Consider the following 20511-nt stretch of genomic DNA (forward strand, 5'->3'; position numbering starts at 1 on the left):
CCGAGGCAGGTCACACATGAAGCCAGCCCTTCCTTCTTATTCTCACAATCACAACAAGGATCCAGAATCCCACTTAACAGAGTCACCCCAACTTTATCTCTCTTCTCCACAGAAACTAAAACAAGGAACCCATTTATTTCTGTTGATGGCACCATCAACACTCTCAGGCTTCAAACCTTCCCAATCCCCTCTGCCACCTGCCTGTGAGGTCCACATTTAATCCAGGCTCTACTACTCTGCAAATCCTACCCCTCCTCTCCGCTTCTAAGGCCAGTACCCAAGCCTAGGCCCTCTTCACCCCAACTCTCTGAGCTCTTGCAGTGGCATAACAGGTTTCTCAATTTCCAGAGTCTCCTTTCTTCAATCCACACTAAACACTGCTCCCTCTGATCATGTCACTCTAAAATCCTGATTCTGGGAGTCAAGGACAATCATGACCAGTCAGGGATAACTCACGGATTGTCTTAACCAGGCCCCTATTTTCCTTTCTCCTTCAAGCTCATCATCGCCATGCGTGTTCCCCTAATTCCATAGATTTCCATGTTATTTCTTGTATTTCTCTATTTCCATCCATCCAGATTCTACCTGCTCATACTCCAATTTAAATCCTACTTCCTCCATGAAGACTTCCTTGATCTTGCTAGCTTAAAATACTCTGTCCCCTGTGAATTCAGTTCACACTTTAAGTAAACTTGTACTGTCCATTATAGTTGCCACCAGCCATATGTGTCTACTAAGCACTTGAAATGTGGCTAATGTGACTCAGAAACAGAATACTTAATTTTATTTCACTTTGATAAATTGAAATATACATTTAAAAACTGATACTTGGCCAGGCATTGTGGCTCACACCTGTTCCCAGTGCTTAAGGAGGCTGAGGCGAGCAGATCACCCGAGGTCAGAAGTTTGAGACCAGCCTGACCAACATGGAAAAATCCCATCTCTACTAAAAATACAAAATTAGCCAGGCATGGTGGCACATGTCTGTAATCCTAGCTACTCAGGAGGCTGAGCGAGGAGAATTGCTTGAACCTCGGAGGCGGAGATTGCAGTGAGCTGAGATGGTGCCATTGTACTCCAGCATGGGCAACAAAGATGAAACTCCATCTCAAAAAGAAAAAAAAAAAAAACTGATATTCAAGATTCAGTTACTGGAAAACTTTTAAGAATGTTTAGAACAACTTGGGTCTGTGAGTCCACCTTTTCAACTGTTAGCTTTATGAAATTTAAACACAGATCAAATATTTCCAATAAAAATTTCACATTCAAATTGCAAAGTTTTGTAAATGTAAAATACTTAGCATATTTGAAATCTCAGCATAAAAAGGAATAAAAAGTATCTTCTTAGTAATTTTTATACTGATGATGTGCTAAAATAATATTCTGGATATGCTGGATTAATAAAATGTTATTAAAATTAATTTCACTGCTCTTTTACTTTAAAGAGGCTACGCGATCATTTACTATTACATACATACCTCACAGATTTCTACCAGATAGTACTAATAAGTTCCTTTCCCATGACATTTACCAGGTTCTTTTTGTGTTTGCATTTATGACTGTGGCTTACTTGTTCCCTTTTTCTGAGACGAAGTCTTGCTCTGACACCTGGCTGGAGTGCAGTGGCACAATCTCAGCTCACTGCCACCTCTGCCTCCCAGGTTCAACCAATTCTCCTGCCTCAGCCTCCCGAGTAGCTGGGAATACAGGTGTGTGTCACCATGCCCACCTAATTTTTCTATTTTTAGTAGAGATGGGGTTTCACTATGTTGGCCAGGATGGTCTCGAGCTCTTGACCTCGTGATCTGCCCTCCTCAGCCTCCCAAAGTGCTGGGATTATAAGCATGAGCCACCACACCCAGCTGGCTTACCTATTCTTTAATCTCTTCAAAAGGAATCTATTCATCTCTACAACAGTAATAGTAGCAACATAGTGGCAGCTAATATGATGAGACTTTTCAGATGACATCAAGCATTCAAGCTTCAAGCATTCAGGTGGTTCAAGCATTCAAATCTACAGTATGAACTCATTTCATTCTAACAATAGGCCACAAGGTACATATTGTCACAATCTCCTTTTTGCAAATGCAGAAAATGAGATCCAGAAAGTTTAACTGACACTTCAGAATTTTATGTAACTTGCCTGAAGTCAAGCAACTAGTATAAGTGGCATATCTAGCATCTGAACCCAGAGAGGCTCTAGAGCTCATACTCTTACCTATATGCTAACTACCTGCCCTCTGCATTTTCCCCAGGACTTAGCCCTGAGCAGCATTCAGAAAACATACAAACAAACAAAACACAACTTCCCCACATATGTAGGACAGACAGCTAAGCTACAGCAATAGAAATGACATTGAAGATTATAAAAGAAAAAGTGGAGAGGTGTGATGAATATGGAAGGACAGCAAGAGTACAAAAATGTAAGTCTATGAAGTCTAAACAGTGACTTCTGCAGTAAGAGCTAACACCGAGCAAGCTTGACACATTTCGTGTTTTCAGGATGTTACTAGAAAATACATCTGTCTGGGATTAGAGCCTCAGTTTCTTCGTGGAGGGAAGAGCCATCCAATTCCAATATTGGAGGATCATTAGTAGGAGATAAATGGCAGAGGAAAAGCCTGGAACATCTCCTGAGGCGTGGATGGCCTCACGACCACTCCCAAAAGGAATTGCTTTGGATGTATTCGGCCATACCTATTGTCAAAGATAGAACATTTTTAAGTATCAGTCCGGTATCCAAATATTAGCTTTATCATGACCCCCCCCAAAAAAAATCTGGCAAAGGAACAGAACACAGGACCAAGAACATCAAGATAAACTTGACTAAGCTACAAGATGTCGATGTCTCCTACTAGTAAACACATAGATAATATATCCTAACTCCAGGCAAAAGAAAACTGAAACTGAAATACAAGGACTACAAAGCTTCCCACACACCCTTAACCAGAAATGTTCAACTTTTAATTCAAGTAACATTAGCAGGTCGAATCTTTCTGTACACTGAAGCCCACAAACAGCAAAGCTATTAGGAGTCTTCAGCTGCAGCTCCATAACAGCCTGTGAGAACCCTTTCAGAGGAGAGCCCTAATTTCAGACAACTGTGCCAGGGGACTTATAGAACTACCCAAACCAACTGCTACATAATCATAATGTGCTCCAGTTGCAGGAATCACCATCTGCTCAACACTGATAGGGTGACTGCAGTCAAATCGGCCTAGGGCAACTGTCCAATGCCTAAAGGCCAGGAAATTAAAAATGCCACTGGTGAATCCAGCAGAGAATCCATGTGACACGAAGCCCACGTCCAAAGGCTGAGGCCTAGGATCAACAGGAAACAAGGAAGAGCTCATCAGAAGGGCCCAAAGAAAAGAAAAAACAAAATTCCTTAAAGACAAGGCAATGGTCTCCCTTCTTAAATGGGGGAGTGCCCAGCTTCTCTGCTACCTATGACTCCTAGCATAAGTCAGGCCCAAATCACAGTGGCCAGCCTACTTTCTCATCCAGTCCTCGGAAGATGACAGTTTATTTCGTATGAAGTTGGTCGGTCTTTTTTCATTTATTTGTTTGTTTGTTGAGACAAGGTCTTGCTCTGTCGCCTACACTGGAGTGCAGTGGTGCGATCTCAGCTCACTGCAACCTCTGCCTCCCAGGTTTAAGCAATCACCATGGCCTCCCGAGTAGCCAGGACCACAGGCGTGAGCCACCACTAATTTTTGCATTTTTTGATAGCGATGGGGTTTTATCATGTTGACCAGACTGGTCTCAAACCCCTGACATCAGGTGATCCACCCGTGTCAGCCTCCGACAGTGCTGGAATTACAGGCGTAAACCACCGTGCCCGGTCTGAAGTTGTTCAATCTTATTTGCCTATTCTAATGAACACAGATGAATGGAAGGATTTCATTACCAAAGCCAACCCTAAATCTCACCAGTCTATCCTCACCTTCCCACTGCCTACTAAATCTAACAGTTATGTACCTACCCTCATGGCGTCCTCACATGCCACCACCCTGCTTCCAGCTTTTTTCTACTTTTCCTATATTCTGCCAGGCTGAACAGCCAATGAGCTGGTGCCTGAATATACCTCTCACTCTCACCCCTCCCTTCGTCTATCTCCACATGCAAGACCCAACATCGCTTGAAAAGTGCTATCATAGAAACAACATATAAAGGTATTCCATGGAACACTAGATTTTCCCACCCCACCCTGAAATAACTGGGAAAATTCCACGGACATTTAAGTCCAAAAATCCTTAGAGGTACAGAGTGCACATCAGCATATTAAAGGCCCTGAGAAGTCCTGCAGTTACGAAACTCATAAGGACGAAGAACTTGAAGAGACATTTTTTCCAAAGAAAATATAGAAATGGGGCCGAAAAGCATATGAAAAGATACTCAACATCACTAATCATCAGGTAATGCAAATCAAATCCACAGTGAGCCATCACCTCAAAACAAAACAAAAAGTAACAAGTATTGGTGAGGAAGTGGAAGAACTGGAACCCTGTGCACTAGTGGGGAGAATGCAAAATAGTACAGGTGCTGCAGAAAACAGTATGGAAGGTCCCCAAAAAATTAAAAATAGAAGGATCATGTGATCTGACAATGTCACTTGTAGGCATATATCCAAAAGAATGGAAAACAGGATCTCAAAAAGATATTTGCAAAACTGCATTCATTGCACCATTACTCACAATAGCCAAGAGGTGGAAAAAACTGAAATGACCATCTGCAGATGAACAGGTTTTAAAAAAAAAAAATGGCCTCTAAATAAAATGGAATATTATTCAGCCTTATAAAAGAAAGAAATTCTGTCATATGTTACAACATGGATGAATCTTGGACACTATGCTAAATGATATAAGCTAGTCACAATACTGCATGATTCTAATTACATGAGTTATCTAAAGTAGGCAAACTCTTAAGAGAAAGTAGGATGGTGGTTGCCAGGGATAGGAGGGGAGGAGAGAGACTGGGAGGGGCTGTTTAATGGATATACAGTTTCAGTTTCACAAGACAGAAAAAATTCTAGAGATCTGTTACACAAGAAGATGTATATACAGTTAACATTACAGTATTGTACATTTTTAAATAATTCAGATGATAAATGTCATATTATACATTTTTTACCACAATAAAAAAAACCACTGTTCAGCTCATTTCACTATTTTCTCAATTAGCAAATATTTTTTTTGTAGACCATCTTATAAGACACAACAGGAATACTAAAGAACACAGTTTGGGGAACTCTATTCTAAACGTCGAAGTATCCTAAACTTCATGCTGTTGCCTCAAATATCTGATCCCTTTGCTTATTCATTTCAGCCCTTCATTTGCTCCTAAGTCCTGGAAATCCAAGTCTCCAGGCAGAGATCCAATCTTGAGGTTGTTCCCCAGTTAATACAGGCCTGACATTGTCACAATCATGTAGACTAGGACCTTTGGGGAGCAGGAAGTCAGCCAGCCAAAATGGACATCTTTCGGGATCTTTATTCAACTTACAAAAATACCCTCATCTACCACCCCCTCCAACATGGTGGACTGGTGGCCCCCCATTACCCTCATTACTCATGTCTGTACCACATGACATCACATACACACACACACACACACACACACACACACACACACACACACAGTAACCAGACCAAGCAGAACCAAGTTGCTATATATGCCAATCAACTTCTGACCCTGGACTTTGAATTTGGGGGATTAAGGCTCTAGCTCAATCTGGTATCTTGAAAGTAAGAGAGGAAAAGATATAAATGTAGGTGTTGCCAGGTTTATATGACCCTCCCAGTTGGCTGAAAAAGAGAAACTGATATGCAGCAAGACCTGACAACCCTCCCGTCCCAGTTCTTCCTGAGGGCCTGCTGCATTCCTGCCCTCAGGTTCCACAAGACACCCTATCTGAGGCCCTGACATGCATAATTCCAAAAGCACCATTCATAATCTAGAGTTGTGCCAATGTGGTGGCTCTACCTTTGAATCCTTATAAAGCACTTTTATTGCTCAAGGTATCTCAAGGCAGTTTCTGTTACCTGCAACTGAAGAATCCTACAACAACAGCTTTATTTTCCACTATTGCTTTTTACTTCCCTGGGCTCTTGCCAGGGAAACTTACCTCATTGTTTCTGAAAAGTACGCAAAGCTTCCCTCTTTCTTTGCCTTTGCTGCTATTAATACTTCTACCTAGAACCTCTCTCCTCCTCCCCACCCCATCCCTCTATTTACCCAAACTTCACCCATCCTTCAAGGTCCAATTCAAATGCCTCCCCTATGCCATGAAGCTCTTCATCATCCTCCCCTCTCGCCCCTCAAACTTCTACAGCCTCTGTCCAGATTTTCTTGACTGCACTTACCAAATTCTACCTTACAATACAGGTATGTGCATATACATCTAAACTCTACTGTTAAGCTGTATGCTTCTTAAAACCAGGAACAATTTTCATCTCTGTATCATGTCTAATACTGACATAGTTAGGGCCTTATACATAGGCCAAGGCTGGGGAAACTATACTTACAGATAATTCCATGGAAGAATAGTACTTTTATATTATTTCCTCTCTCACTAAACCATAACCCCAGTGACAGCAGACATACAACATTAAATTCATCTTTGAACCCTGCAACACCATAACCACAGTGTAAGCACTCGAATACTTGCTGGCTCAATGACCTCACAGTGGATCCTAGAATCCCTTCACCCTACTGCCTGTCAACCCTATCACATGAGGTCTCTGCCTCTCCAAATCCAACTCTCCTGAATTGGACAAAAGAGAGGCAGGGCAAGCAATTCTGCTAGGGGCAAGGTGTGGCAGAGGAGGTGTGGAATATGCCAGCAACAGAAAGGTCCAGAACCTCTGTCCCTAAATTGGCCCACTAATTCTTCCACAGTTTTTATTGAAAGCTGACTAAGTCACGGGAATCAAGGAAGCCAGGGCCAATCCACAAGAATTCAATGAGACCTATTGGACACAGATCCCCACAGCAAGCCCTAGATGACATGCCTGGTTGTAGGTTGACAATTAGAATCCTACAAACACATTAGGGCTGGGGAAAAAAGACCGAAAAGAAAGGAGAGGCTGAAGAGTTCCATCACCAGTCCATTTCCATGCAGTACCTGATGAGCATCTCCCGACGGGATGATGTAGGCTTGGATCGGTTCAGTCACATACTCAGAGTTCCTCATGGCTTGTCTCAGCTGCCGAAGCAGCTCTGAAGTCACCTTTGGAGGCATTCTGCTGTCTGCAACAACAGAAGAGCTTATTTCAAAACCAGCCTGCCCCCTGCAATTCAATGTCCAGTTCAAAGTGGGCCACAGAGAAGTGCCTTCCACGTTCTGCCCCACTCCCAGTTAGGTCTTCAACCTGACCACCCCACCACCAGACCAAGACCAAAGCTGCAAGAAACAGTAATGGTCACAGTTCTTAAATACTACCTCCAAATAGCCATTGTGGTCAGAAAAGTTTAGCTATTAACCATTTTCAAAATAACTGGTTTCCTCTTTTACTCCTAGGACTTTATTCAAGAATAGGAGATAAGCAAGTACACAGAAATTTAAGTGTCTTTGTTTATAGTAGAAAAAGATAGGCGAGGTATATGATCAGTTAAATAAACTATAATACATACAACAGTATACTGTATACTCATTAAAAATTACACAGACGTAGAAAAGAATTACATAGTTAATTTGGAAAAAATGCCTAGACAACACTTGTGGGTGATCAAAAACAGATGACAAAACAAAAAAAAAAACCACACATATAGATTGTTCTTATATTTTTTAATTGCGTATGTATATATGCAGAGAGAAGTTTCTAGAAGGACAGTCACCCAAATGTTAACAGTGGTTACCTTTGGATAAGTAAACTTGGAGTAATTGTTTTCTTCTTGTATTTTTCTGCTTTTTAAATTTGACTGCTTTAAAAGAAGTATGTTTTATAAAGCTTTTGTTAAATAGCCAATTACAGATTTAGAGAAGAAAGTTCAGTGCACTAGGAGTCAAAAGTCTTATCTTCTAGTGAATACCTGCTATCAACTAGCTGTGCAAGGGAGAAAGGGACCAGGGCCTCAATGCTCTGTATTCTTCTCTTTAAAGTATAGAAAGTGGATGAGACCCAAGGTTTCCAAGCTAAGCCCCAAGAAGTCCCAAGGTCTCAGGGGAGTCTATCATTCAAATAAAACCAGAGCTGGAATCACCAGCTTTAGAAAATACAAATTAGGAACATAAATATAAAACTAATTAAAATGAAATGTTAAAGATGTTAACTGTGGTCATACTAGAAATTCTTAAACTTATTCCAACTATATCTATAGACAGGGATAGTCTCTTACACTCACTAGGAAGCACAGATGATGCAAGCTCTCTTAACCATTTTAACCATGTTGAGAAAACACCTTTTCCAACAAATACTGATATTAGTTAATGTTCTGATAAACATCATAGCGGTCATCCTAAGTCCACATAACAAAACAACTTCAGAAGGAGCCAATTATAGAATGGTGATCACACCTATTTCACCATATCCCATACACTGGCACAAAATTATACTATTAGAATTTGAAGTACAATAATGAGTTTTTCCAACTCATTTTTCATAGACTTTATTTTGTTATTATTATTATACTTTAAGTTCTGGGGTACATGTGCAGAATGTGCAGGTTTGTTACATAGGTACACACGTGCCATGGTGGTATTCTGCACCCATCAACCTGTCATCTGTATTAGGTATTTCTCCTAATGCTATGCTTCCCCTAGCCCCCCAACCCTCCGACAGGCCCCGGTGTGTGATGTTCCCCTCCCTGTGTCCATGTGCTCTCATTGTTCAACTTCCACTTATGAGTGAGAACATGTGGTTTTGGATTTCCTGTTCCTGTGTCAGTTTGATAAGAATGATGGTTTCCAGCTTCATCCATGTCCCTGCAAAGGATATGAACACATCCTTTTTTATGGCCGCATACTATTCCACGGTGTATATGTTACATTTTCTTTATCCAGTCTATCACTGAGGGGCATTTAGGTGGTTTCAAGTCTTTGCTATCGTGAATACTGCTACAATAAACATAAATGTGTACATGTCTTTAAAATAGAATGATTTATAATCCTTTGGGTATATACCCAGGAATGGGATTCCTGGGTCAAATGGTATTTCTGGTTCTAGATCCTTGAGGAATCACCACACTGCCTTCCACAATGGTTGCACTAATTTACACTCTCACCAACAGTATAAAAGTGTTCCTATTTCTCCACATCCTCTTCAGCGTCTGTTGTTTTCTAACTTTTTAATGATGGCCATTGTAAATGGTTATGAGATGGCATCTCATTGTGGTTTTGATTTGCATTTCTCTAATGACCAGTAATGATGAACTTTTTTTCATATGTTTGTTAGCTACATAAATGTCTTCTTTTGAGAAGTGTCTGTTCATATCCTTCACCCACTTTTTGATGGGGTTGTTTTTTTCTTGTAAATTTGTTTAAGTTCTTCGTAGATTCTGGATATTAGCCTTTCGGCAGAGGGACAAATTGCAAAAATTTTCTCCCATTCTGTAGGTTGGCTGTTCACTCTGATGATAGTTTCTTTGGCTGTGCAGAAAGCTCTGTAGCTTAATTAGAGCCCATTTGTCAATTTTGGCTTTTGTTGCCATTGCTTTTGGTGTTTTAGTTATGAAGTCTTTGCCCATGCCTGTATCCCGAATGGTATTGCCTAGGTTTTCTTCTAGGGTTAATAGACTTTATTTTTTTAGAGCAGTTACAGGTTCACAGCAAAACTGAGCAGAAAATACAGAGTTCCCACATAGCTTCAGCCCCAACACCCACATAGTTCCCTGCCACTATCTGCATCCCCCACCAAAGTAGTACATTTGCTAGAATGCATGAACTTAACATTAATATATCATCATCACCCTAAGTCCATAGCTTACTCCTGAGTTCATTTGTGGTATTGTACATTCCATGGGTTTTGACAAACATAATGGCATGTATCCAGCATTACAGCATCACACAGAGTACTTCCAGTGCCCTAAAAATTATCTATGCACGGGCAGCCTATTCCTTCCCCGTCTCCTCTAACCCCTGACAATACTGACCTTTTCTACTGTCTCCATGGTTTTGCCTTTTCTAAAACGTCATATAGTTAGAAACATACAATATGGAGCCCTTCCAGATTGACTTCTTTCACTTAACAATATGTATTTAAGGTTCCGCCATGTCTTTTTATTGCTTGATAGCTCATTTCCTGAGCTCTGAATAACACTCCATTATCTGGATGCACCACTTATCCAGTCACCTCCTGAGGGACATCTTGGTTGTTTCCAGGTTCTGGTAATTACGAATAAAGCTGCTATAAACGTTTGTGTGCAGGTTTTGAGTAGACGTACAATTTCACCTCATTCGGTGTTTTTGGTGTTTTGGAGTTTGCCAACTCATTTTTTAACAAATAAAAATATTTTGCTTAATCAAAAACATTGTAACGTACAATTCTGTAAGTAATGGAGAGTTAAATCAAGGCAATTACATGAGGTGATCTTCAAAGACTGACATCCTGACTTGCTGTAGTTTAAACCCTGCTGGGCATAGATCCTCTTTTGGATCTTTTTCTTTAACATACTCATTTGCTTCTACCTCTTCATCATCACCAGCACCTTAGGCTTCTATGCCTCTGTTGTTATGGTTATCTCCAATAGAATCCCCTATGGGATACTATACTGATCTTGAAATAGAAAAAGCGTCCCACTTATCATCTGCAGCAAGGCCAACTTCAACAGCACGTCTTAGGGCTTCATCTCAGGACTCTAAGAAGAGAGAAGTACTCAAAGGAAGAGTCAACGGAAACTGTGCTGGTCATAATTCAAGCATATCCATGTTCCTTGCATTACAGCTGCTTCTGACTATTGCTCAGACAGACACTCTTTTCCCCCTCCCCGCCCCCCAGGGGAGACAGGGTCTTGCTACATTGTCCAGGCTGGACTCCTGGACTCAAGCAATCCTCCTGCCTCAGCCTCCCAAGTAGGTGGGACTACAGGTATACAATGCTGCATCCAGCTATCCTTTCTTTTGTCTAATCTACTGGGCCTATAATGTCTCACCTATCAGAGAAAGGGATCAGAAGTATGTAGTCTGATCCAAGTTTATACGTCAACACCTCCATTGGGGGTTCAAAATAAAGCCCATTGTGATCTCACAAGCTTGCCAGTATCAAAAAATTTTACTCTGATTATCTTTCAGGAGCTTCAGAATAGATTTATCATGTTTTCAAACCATATTTCGGAGCAAGTTACCATTCTTTAAAATAGTCAAGCAAAAATGAAGGTTTATTTATTTAAAAGTAGTACCTCAACACTGGCTGCACATTAGAACTATCTGGGGAACATCTGACTTAACTGGTCTGGAGTATAGCCTTGGCTTCAGGAATTTTAAAATACAAATATACGTTAAGAGTCCAATATACTTTCTTACGATATCACTTATTTCCTTATAGAATCTGACTTAAGGATTTTGGTGGCACTGGCTGGCTGTTTATGCTAATTGTAGTATCAATACCATCTGTCACTAACTCCAACAATAGAGTCAACACAACGAATGATGAGCACAAAATCTTCAACTGCAAACTAAAAACCAACAAAGACAAAGTGAATCCGGTCAGAAACATCCCCTGCTTCCTGGTCATCACAACCTGCCTCCTCACTCCTGCATCACCACCACCGTCACATCATCACATGTCCCCTCGTGACTGGCGTGTCACCCTCACAGCATCATCAGCCTCATCAGTGTCACTTCATTAAAGCACAGCTGTGACTCTCCCCTCCACAATGCTACCTGTCCCCATCGACACTCAACACTTCCTTCTTCCTACTTCCTCATCCTTCAGGCCCATCACATTTGGTTCATGCTCTGGGTGAAATGCAGCTACTTCTTTATCATCACTATCAGACATGATGAAAGAAGTCCCAATACCATAACCAATAGTTAGGATGTGGTAAGGGGCAGTGGCAGCAACAGTGGAGGTGAAGAAGGCAGCAATGGGCAATGGCTGAGGCAGTGAGGCAAGCACCAGTGAAGTGAATACACTGGGCCCTGGTGGCTGAGGCAGCTGTAGCCACAAGGAAAACAGGTAATGAAAGTGACTGAACGGGTGAGCAGCTGGAGCTAAGGAGAGAGCAAAATTGGTGCATTATATGAGCCCCAGCCATAGAGATGGCGGTGGTTGAAAAGGCAGCCAAGATGGAGGAAGTGAAAGTTGCAGCTGATGACCCTCATAATTTTTATAAGTAGTAAATGAGTTACTATACGTACAGCACTTAGAAACAGTACCTGGCACATAATAAATATAAATGTTTAATGTTATCAGAGTTAGACACACAAGTAACCATAAATGCAATGTGATAAATGGTGTAACAGGTGGGTATGCCACTTCTCCTGAAGGCAGGGATGATGTCACCTCTGTATCCATCTATCTATACCTAACATATACATATGCTCACTGAAAGATGGCTAAATGAAAGTCACAACATTCTGTCTATGATCTTTTCAGATTCAATAAACAGTAATGAATCTTCAGTGAAAAAAGAAAGGTAGGCTCTTGCAAGGTGCCATATTATGACATCTTCTCATTCTACATCCTGTGACTTTTCAGAAATGTTAGAAACAGCCAAGAGCCAAGCAAAGTGTGCAGAAAAGTGGGAAGCCAAGAGCAACAGGCCTACTCCACAATGAAACATTAGCCCATACACTGGCAGATATTTTCAAACTCTGCCTTACAAAGAATGACTCACTTAAAAGTCTTACACATATAGGTCTGCTTTTAGAAATAAGTTCCCAAATCTTCAGCCTTTAATCACAACAAGATTTTTCACTGATTGTACATGAAAAGCACACCATACTTACCTCACTGGTGGCCAGGCAAATTAAACATGATAACATGTGTGAAAGCACCACGCACAGCATCTAATACACTGCAGGAGCTCAAGAAATATTTGAATCTGGATCTGAAGCACCAGCTGGAATTCCTACATGTCTTGTTATAAGAATGGAAAAGGGCACTTTACTCCAATTTCAGCATCTTAACACATGCACAGATGCTCTTCCAGCATCAATAGCTTTAGAGGTAGTGGTTTGTTTCTCTGTTGCACAGCTGAGGGAGGCTAAGGGCTTTACATACATTAGTGACTAATTCTCACAATAATCCTCCAAGGGAGGTTTCACTATTCTCATTTTACACATAAAGGAATAGGAGTTAAAAGGAGTTAAGTACTTGCCCAAGTCAGCTGGATCATCAGGAACCAGGACTCAAGGTCTATGCAATTCCCAAGTCCATGCTCTATACACCATGTTATCTGGGAGACATAATAGAGGCTTAAAGTGTTCTAAGACCAACAGAAGCAAAACAAGTGAGCTCCAGTTTCCAGCTGGGCTCTACAACCTCAGGCAACTGAAGCTCCCTAACCTCTATTTCCTCACATATTACAAAAAGAAAAAGAAGTTATCTTCCAGCTCTAAATTTGATGATTCCATCACTTTTTTCCTTTCTTTACTTCCTTTTTCCTCCTTCATCTGCTACCTCCTAATATGGACCAAAATGTATCGGATACATCTACATTTTTTAAAGAAAAGGTTCTAAAACTGCATACAATTGTATCATTGATGTGCCAAACAGAGATTAGATAGGCATGGTTTCTTACAAGAAATCAATTTTTCAGTCAGCTGAAAAAAAAAAAAAAAAAAGTGGCTCTCCTAAGTAGTTGGTAGAACAATACTAGCTTACATAAAAAAAAAAAAAATACAGTAATATACCACTTTTCAGAATTCAGGTTTCTGTTAACTCATCAGACAATTAACCAGTTCTGGGGAGAAGAGACAGCCCAGAAACATTTCCCAAAAGACGTTCCTAAATGCACACTCAATTTATAAAGCACAATAATATATTATAAACTTTTCTCATTTTGCAATTTTATGATCAAAGTTGAAAGCTAATTTATATGGTAATCAATAATGGACTGTATTAATGAAATAGAGAACATTTTCAATAATAACCTGTCTCCTCCTCCACCACCACCACTATCCCTACAAAAATGGAAAATGAAAAAAAAAAAGCTGTAATTCTTTAACTTACTACATTAAAAAAATGGTAAATATACCAACCACCCAGAAAGCCAAAAAAACAAAATGATTTTTAACTTTCAGATACCCCCGAGTCATGATCTGTTACTAATTCCTTACCCTCTTCTTCTCATGCAACCTAGGGTCGGGGTGGAGATCTCAAATCCTTTTCAGATATTCCATCTAATTTCCAGACAAAATTATTACCTGTTTCCACACCTGTGTCTCCTGAGTGTGTCACCTCCTTAGGTTCAATTATTCTTAAATTTCTCAGCTGAAAATCCTGGTGGTTCGCCCTGAAGGAGAGAAAGAACAGGAAGTTGCAGACTTTGACCACAATAAACGTGGCAAGGCTCAGTCAGAGAGGACATCACTTAACTCAGCAGTTCTCTTACATGAGTCAGAAGAACTCACACCCCCATATCAGTGGCAGAATAAATAAAAGTTTGATGTAAAACTTGCAGGTGTGGCCGGGCGCGGTGGCTCAAGCCTGTAATCCCAGCACTTTGGGAGGCCGAGGCAGGTGGATCACGAGGTCGAGAGATCGAGACCAACCTGGTCAACATGGTGAAACCCCGTCTCTACTAAAAATACAAAAAATTAGCTGGGCATGGTGGAGCGTGCCTATAATCCCAGCTACTCAGGAGGCTGAGGCAGGAGAATTGCCTGAACCCAGGAGGCGGAGGTTGCGGTGAGCCGAGATCGCGCCATTGCAGTCCAGCCTGGGTAACAAGAGCGAAACTCCGTCTCAAAAAAAAAAAAAAAAAAAAAAAAAAAAAAAAAAAAACTTGCAGGTGTAAAACATCACCATTGCAGGTAAACTTGCTCAGCTCTAGCTTCCAGTTCATATATCCTCTTCAGCTATGTCTAACCTCCGGTTTAACTAGACTAAGAAGATTTATTTTCAATGATTATTTTTTTTCCTCATACAAGTTCTAGTTGATTCTTTTTCATAACTCCCCGTTCTTTCTTTACAGTGTCCTATTGTTTCACTCTGTGAAAAAATGCCTACTCTTCACACTTTTGTCATTTTAGTCCCTTATTTTATAATTTCTCCCATACTTTCCAATAGATCTTGGGAGAGTAACCCTCAATGTTTGCTGAGTCTGCTGCCTCTCCTTCTTGGTGGTTCATTCCTTCTGTGCTTTGTGATCTTTCATTAAGAGCTTATCTTCAACAGAGGCTATTTATTTATAAGAATGTGATATGTCCTGGTTTGTACAAGCAGTTCTGTTATTGTTTGCTTCTAAGACTTTCTTTTTTTTTTTTTGAGACGGAGTTTCGCTCTTGTTACCCAGGCTGGAGCGCAATGGCGCGATCTCGGCTCACCGCAACCTCCGCCTCCTGGGTTCAGGCAATTCTCCTGCCTCAGCCTCCTGAGTAGCTGGGATTACAGGCACGCGCCACCATGCCCAGCTAATTTTTTGTATTTGTAGTAGAGACGGGGTTTCACCATGTTGACCAGGTTGGTCTTGATCTCTCGACCTTGTGATCCACCCGCCTCGGCCTCCCAAAGTGCTGGGATTACAGGCTTGAGCCACCGCGCCCAGCAAGACTTTCACATTAATTTCTTAGCTGGAAGATTTGCACACAAACTTCTTCTTCACATATGGGGATAGTCTAATGCCCTGGACACCAGGCATGGAGGTCTATATCTGCATCTGATAACTTTCGCAGGCTCTGGTTATAGTGTACCATTCAGGTGTTAAGTTCCCTCTAAATTTCTGGCACTTGAAGATTTCTCTTTCTTCCAAGTTCATTCAGTCAACAAATATTTATTGAAAAATATCCCATAATCCAGGCCCTATTCTGGGCACAACAGTGAACAAAATTGACAAGATCTGTGACTTCAACAAATCGACAAGGCAGGAAGACTGGGGAGAGGACAAGGAAGAGAACGCAACAGACACAAAACAAGTACACAGTATGCCAGGTAATAAGAACGCATTTTGTGAAAAAAAAAAAAAAGTAAAGCAGAGCAAGGAGAAGAAAATATCAAGAAGGTAAGGGGAAGGATGATTTCATATGGGGTAGCCATGGACAGCCTCTCTGGTAACAGACAACAATTTAGCACAGACTTAAAAAGAGTGAGGAAGCAAGTCACATGAATGGCTAGGGGAACAACATTCCGAAAAAAGAACAGCAAGTGCAAAGGCCTTGAGGCAGCGTATGACTAGTGTACCTGAGGAAAAGCAAGAAGGCCAGTGCAGTGTGTTTGTATCAGGGGATGGGGAGGTAAGTGGTTTACAGACAAGTAAGTGGTTTATAGAGGCACTAGGAGGCCTATTGTGGGTCACAGAAAAGGTTTTGAATTTTACTCAGCTATGAACTCGAAGTTAATTAAGTCATAATTTAACTTACATGTTAAATTATACATGTTGGTAAAGACAGAGAGGGTCACATTGGCTCAGTCTACCACCATGGCAAGAACCAGGTAACTAGACAGCTTTACCAATGACTGCAGGTCTGGTTTCATATGGCTGTGACTTTAGTTTTACTGGACAGAATGAGAAGTTCTTACCTAGGGAAAACATACTATTCTTTCAGAAAGAAGTAAGACACCCCAATACGTCTTCTAAATATAAATACAAATATCCTCAACAAAATACTAGCTAACTGAATCCAGAACAATATAAAAAAGACCATATACCATCATTGCCAAGTGGGATTTATCCCAGGAATACAAGGTTGGCTTAATATATGAAAAAGCAATTACTGTAATAGGCCCTATCAACAGAATGAAGAACAAAATCTACAAGATCTTCTCAACAAATGCAGAAAAACCATGACAAAATCCAATGCCCCTTCAAGATAAAAGTACTCAGCAAACTAGAAGAAAAATTCCTCAACCTGACAAAGGGTATTATAAAACCTACAGTTAACATTATTTTTAATACTGAAAGACGGAATGCTTTCCCCTATGATCAGGAACAAAACAGGGATGTCTACTCTTGGCACTTCTATTCAACAGTGTGTCAGAAGTTGCATCTAGGGCAAGTAGGCAAGAAAATGAAACAAAAGGCATCCATGTTAGAAAAGAAGAAGTAAAACTATCTCTATTTGCAAATGACATCATCTTGAACATAGAAAATCCTAAAGAATCCACAAACAAAATGAGAACTAATAACTGAGTTCATCAAGAATGCAGGATACAAAAATCAACATTTAAAGAAATCAGTTTGACTTCTATATCCTTGTAATGAACAACCCAAAACTAAAATTAAGAAAAGTCCATTTACAGTAACATCAAAAACAAAAATACTTAGAAATAAATTTAACGAAAGAAATACAAAATGAACACCATTAAAAACAAAAAAGACTGCTGAAAGTAACTGAAGAAGACATAAATAAACGAAAGCTATTCCATGGTCACGGATTGGAAGGTTTACTATTGGTAAGATGGCAGTACTTCCCAAATTGATCTATGGACTCAATGTATTCCCTGCCAAAATTCCAGCTAGCTCATAGGCTGAAATTGACAAGCAGATTCTAAAATTCACATGGAAACACAAGGGACCCAGAATAGCCAAAGCAATCTTGAAAAAGAACAAAATCTTGAAAAGAACTCTCCCTTCCCAATTTCAAACCTAAATACAAAACTATAGTAACCAAGACAGTGTGGTACTAGCGTAAGAATGGACTTACAAGTGAGTAAAACAGAATTAAGAGTCCAGAAATAAACCCTCACATTTACTGATTTTTGAAAAGGATGCCAAGACCATTCAATGGGGAAGGAATAGTCTCCTCAACAAATGATGCAGGACAACTAAATATCCACATGCAAAAGAATAAAGTTTCTGACATAGCAAAACTCCATTTCTACAAAAAATACAAAAATTAGCCAGGCATGGTGGCACGCACTGGTAGTCCCAGCTACTCTGGAGGCTGAGATGGGCTGGATCACTTGAGCCCTGGAGGTCGAGGCTGCAGTGAACCATAACAGCACCACTGCACTCCAGCTTAGGTTACAGAGCAAGACTCTGTCTCAAAAAAAAAAAAAAGGCTTTGGGGGAGAGAGCAGGCACAATGGCTCACATCTATAATCCCAGCACTTTGGGAGACTGAGGCGGGCAGATTGCCTGAGTCCACGGGTTCAAGACTAGCCTGGGCACTGTGGCAAAACTCATCTCTGCAAAAAATACAAAAACAAGCCAGGTTTGGTGGTGCAAACCTGTGGTCCCAGCTACTTAGGAGGCTGAGGTGGGCTGAGGTGGGAGGATCACTTAAGCCAGAGAGGTCAAGGCAGCAGGGAGCTGTGATTGCCCCACTGCAGTCTAGCCTTGGTGACAGAGAGAGACCCTGTCTCAAAAAAAAGAAAAATGAAGTTTAACCCACCTCATACGATATACAATGGATCACAGGCATGAATCTAGGAGCTAAACTGTAAAACTCTTAAAGCAAAAACAAAGTCTGCCTGACGTTGGATTAGGCAATGACTTAAGACACTAATCAAAAAGCATAGCAACAAAAGAAAAAAGAGATACACTGGACTTCATCAGAATTTTAAACATTTGTGTTTCAAAGGATAACATTAAGAAAATGTATGACGGCCCACTGAATGGGAGAAAATATCTGCAAATCTGTTGAGTCTAGTATCCAGAATAAAGAATTATTACAACTCAATAAAAAGACATAACCCAATTTTAAAATGGACTAAGGATCTGAATAGACGTTTCTTCAGCAAAAGTACATAAATGACCAAGAAGTACATGAAAAGATACTCAACATCATTAGTCATTAGAGAAATACATATCAATGGCTGGGCACAGTGGCTCACATCTGTAATCCCAGCACTTTGGGAGGCCGAGGTGGGCAAATCACAAGGTCAGAAGTTCGAGACCAGCCTGACCAACACGTTAAACCCCGTGTCTACTAAAAATACAAAAATTAGCCAGGCGTGGTGGCCGGCACCTGTAATTCCAGCTACTTGGGAGATTAAGGCAGGAGAATCGCTTGAAGCCAGGAGGCAGAGGTTGCAGTGAGCCAAGAGTGTGCCATTGCACACCAGCCTGGGTGACAGGGCGAGACTCAGTGTCAAAAAAAAAAAAAAGAGAGACATGCAAATTAAAACCACAGTGAGATACCACTTCACACCCACTAGGAAGATTATAATAAAAAAGACTGACAATAACAAGTATGGGTGAGAGTATGGAAAAATTAGAACTCTCAAACATTACTGGTAAGAATGTATAATGGTATAATGGCTTTGGAAAACAATTCCTATGTATATAATCAAGAAAACTGAAAATATATATACATCCTTATAAAAAGTTGTACACAAATATACATAGCTGCATTATCTGTAACTGCCAAAATGTAGGAACAACTCAAATGCCCAACTGTTGAATTGATTAATAAAAGTCTCTATCCATACAATGGAATGTTATTTGGCAATAAAAAGAAATCAACACCTATGACATAGATGAACCTTGAAAACACGCTAAGGAAAAAATGCCTGATACAAAAGACCACATAGTATATGACTCTATTCACACAAAATATCCAGAACAGGCAAATCTATAAAGACAGGAAGTAGACATGCAGTGTCAGTGGTTGCCAAGAGCTGAGGTGAGACTGGGAAAAATGAGGAGTGATGGATTATGGGTAACCTGATTTCTTTGGGATGAAGAAAATGTCCTAAAATGATTGTGGTGATAGTTGTACAACTCTGTGACTATACTAATAACTTGAATTGTACATTTTAACAGATAGATGAATTGTATGTAAGTGAACTGTATCTCAATAAAGCTGTTATAAGTCTTATAACAACTCTTTCTTGGATAAGGATACAAGTCACATTCTCACCCAATTTCCCATTACTTCATATGTAAGTATCGGAAATGATAAGTAACTGATCCCAATGACTGGTTCAGACACATGACTACGGAGGCGGAAGGTTACCATTTTTTTAGAGACAGGGTCTTGCTGTATCACTCAGGCTGGAGCGCAGTGGCACCGTCGTAGCTTACTGCAGCCTCAAACTCCTAAGCTCAAGCAATCTCCCAAGGACCTAGAACTACAATCATATGCCATCACACTCACCTGATTTTTTTTTTTTTTTAATTTTCTGAAGAGACAAGATCTTACCACATTGCCCAGGCTGGTCTCAAACTCCTAGCCTCAAGTGATCCTCCTACCTCAGCCTCCCAAAGTGCTGGGGTTACCGGTATGAGCTACTATGCCCAGCCACGGTTATCCTGGAGTAAGCCTATTCATTCATTTTACAGAAGAAAAAACAAGAATAACTTACCATAGGCCATATAACTCAGTAGATGCAAAGCCAAGACGAGAAACCAGGTCTGACAGGCGAGCTCAAACTCTCTATGTGAGCATCAACACCTCCACCTTTCTGTCAGGATCACAGGAGCCACGAAGCAGCTTAAATACTACAGCTGCTCTGCTCTTGTCAT

At 40.6% G+C, this 20511-nt stretch overlaps 1 protein-coding gene across 1 annotated transcript in view; it reads right to left on the reverse strand.

Annotated features, from left to right (window-relative positions):
* The window catches only part of XPNPEP1 (X-prolyl aminopeptidase 1), a 58291-nt gene that overhangs the window by 35294 nt on the left and 2486 nt on the right, over positions 1–20511 (reverse strand). The window contains exons 2-3 of the mRNA XM_039465092.2: positions 14309–14397; positions 7127–7251 (exon numbers count right to left, since the gene is read on the reverse strand). Of these exons, the coding sequence (XP_039321026.1) occupies positions 7127–7251; positions 14309–14397 (214 nt within the window). The remainder of the gene's footprint in view (positions 1–7126; positions 7252–14308; positions 14398–20511) is intronic.

This window comes from Saimiri boliviensis, chromosome 12, assembly GCF_048565385.1.
Source record: "Saimiri boliviensis isolate mSaiBol1 chromosome 12, mSaiBol1.pri, whole genome shotgun sequence".
Classification (NCBI taxonomy): Eukaryota; Metazoa; Chordata; class Mammalia; order Primates; family Cebidae; genus Saimiri; species Saimiri boliviensis.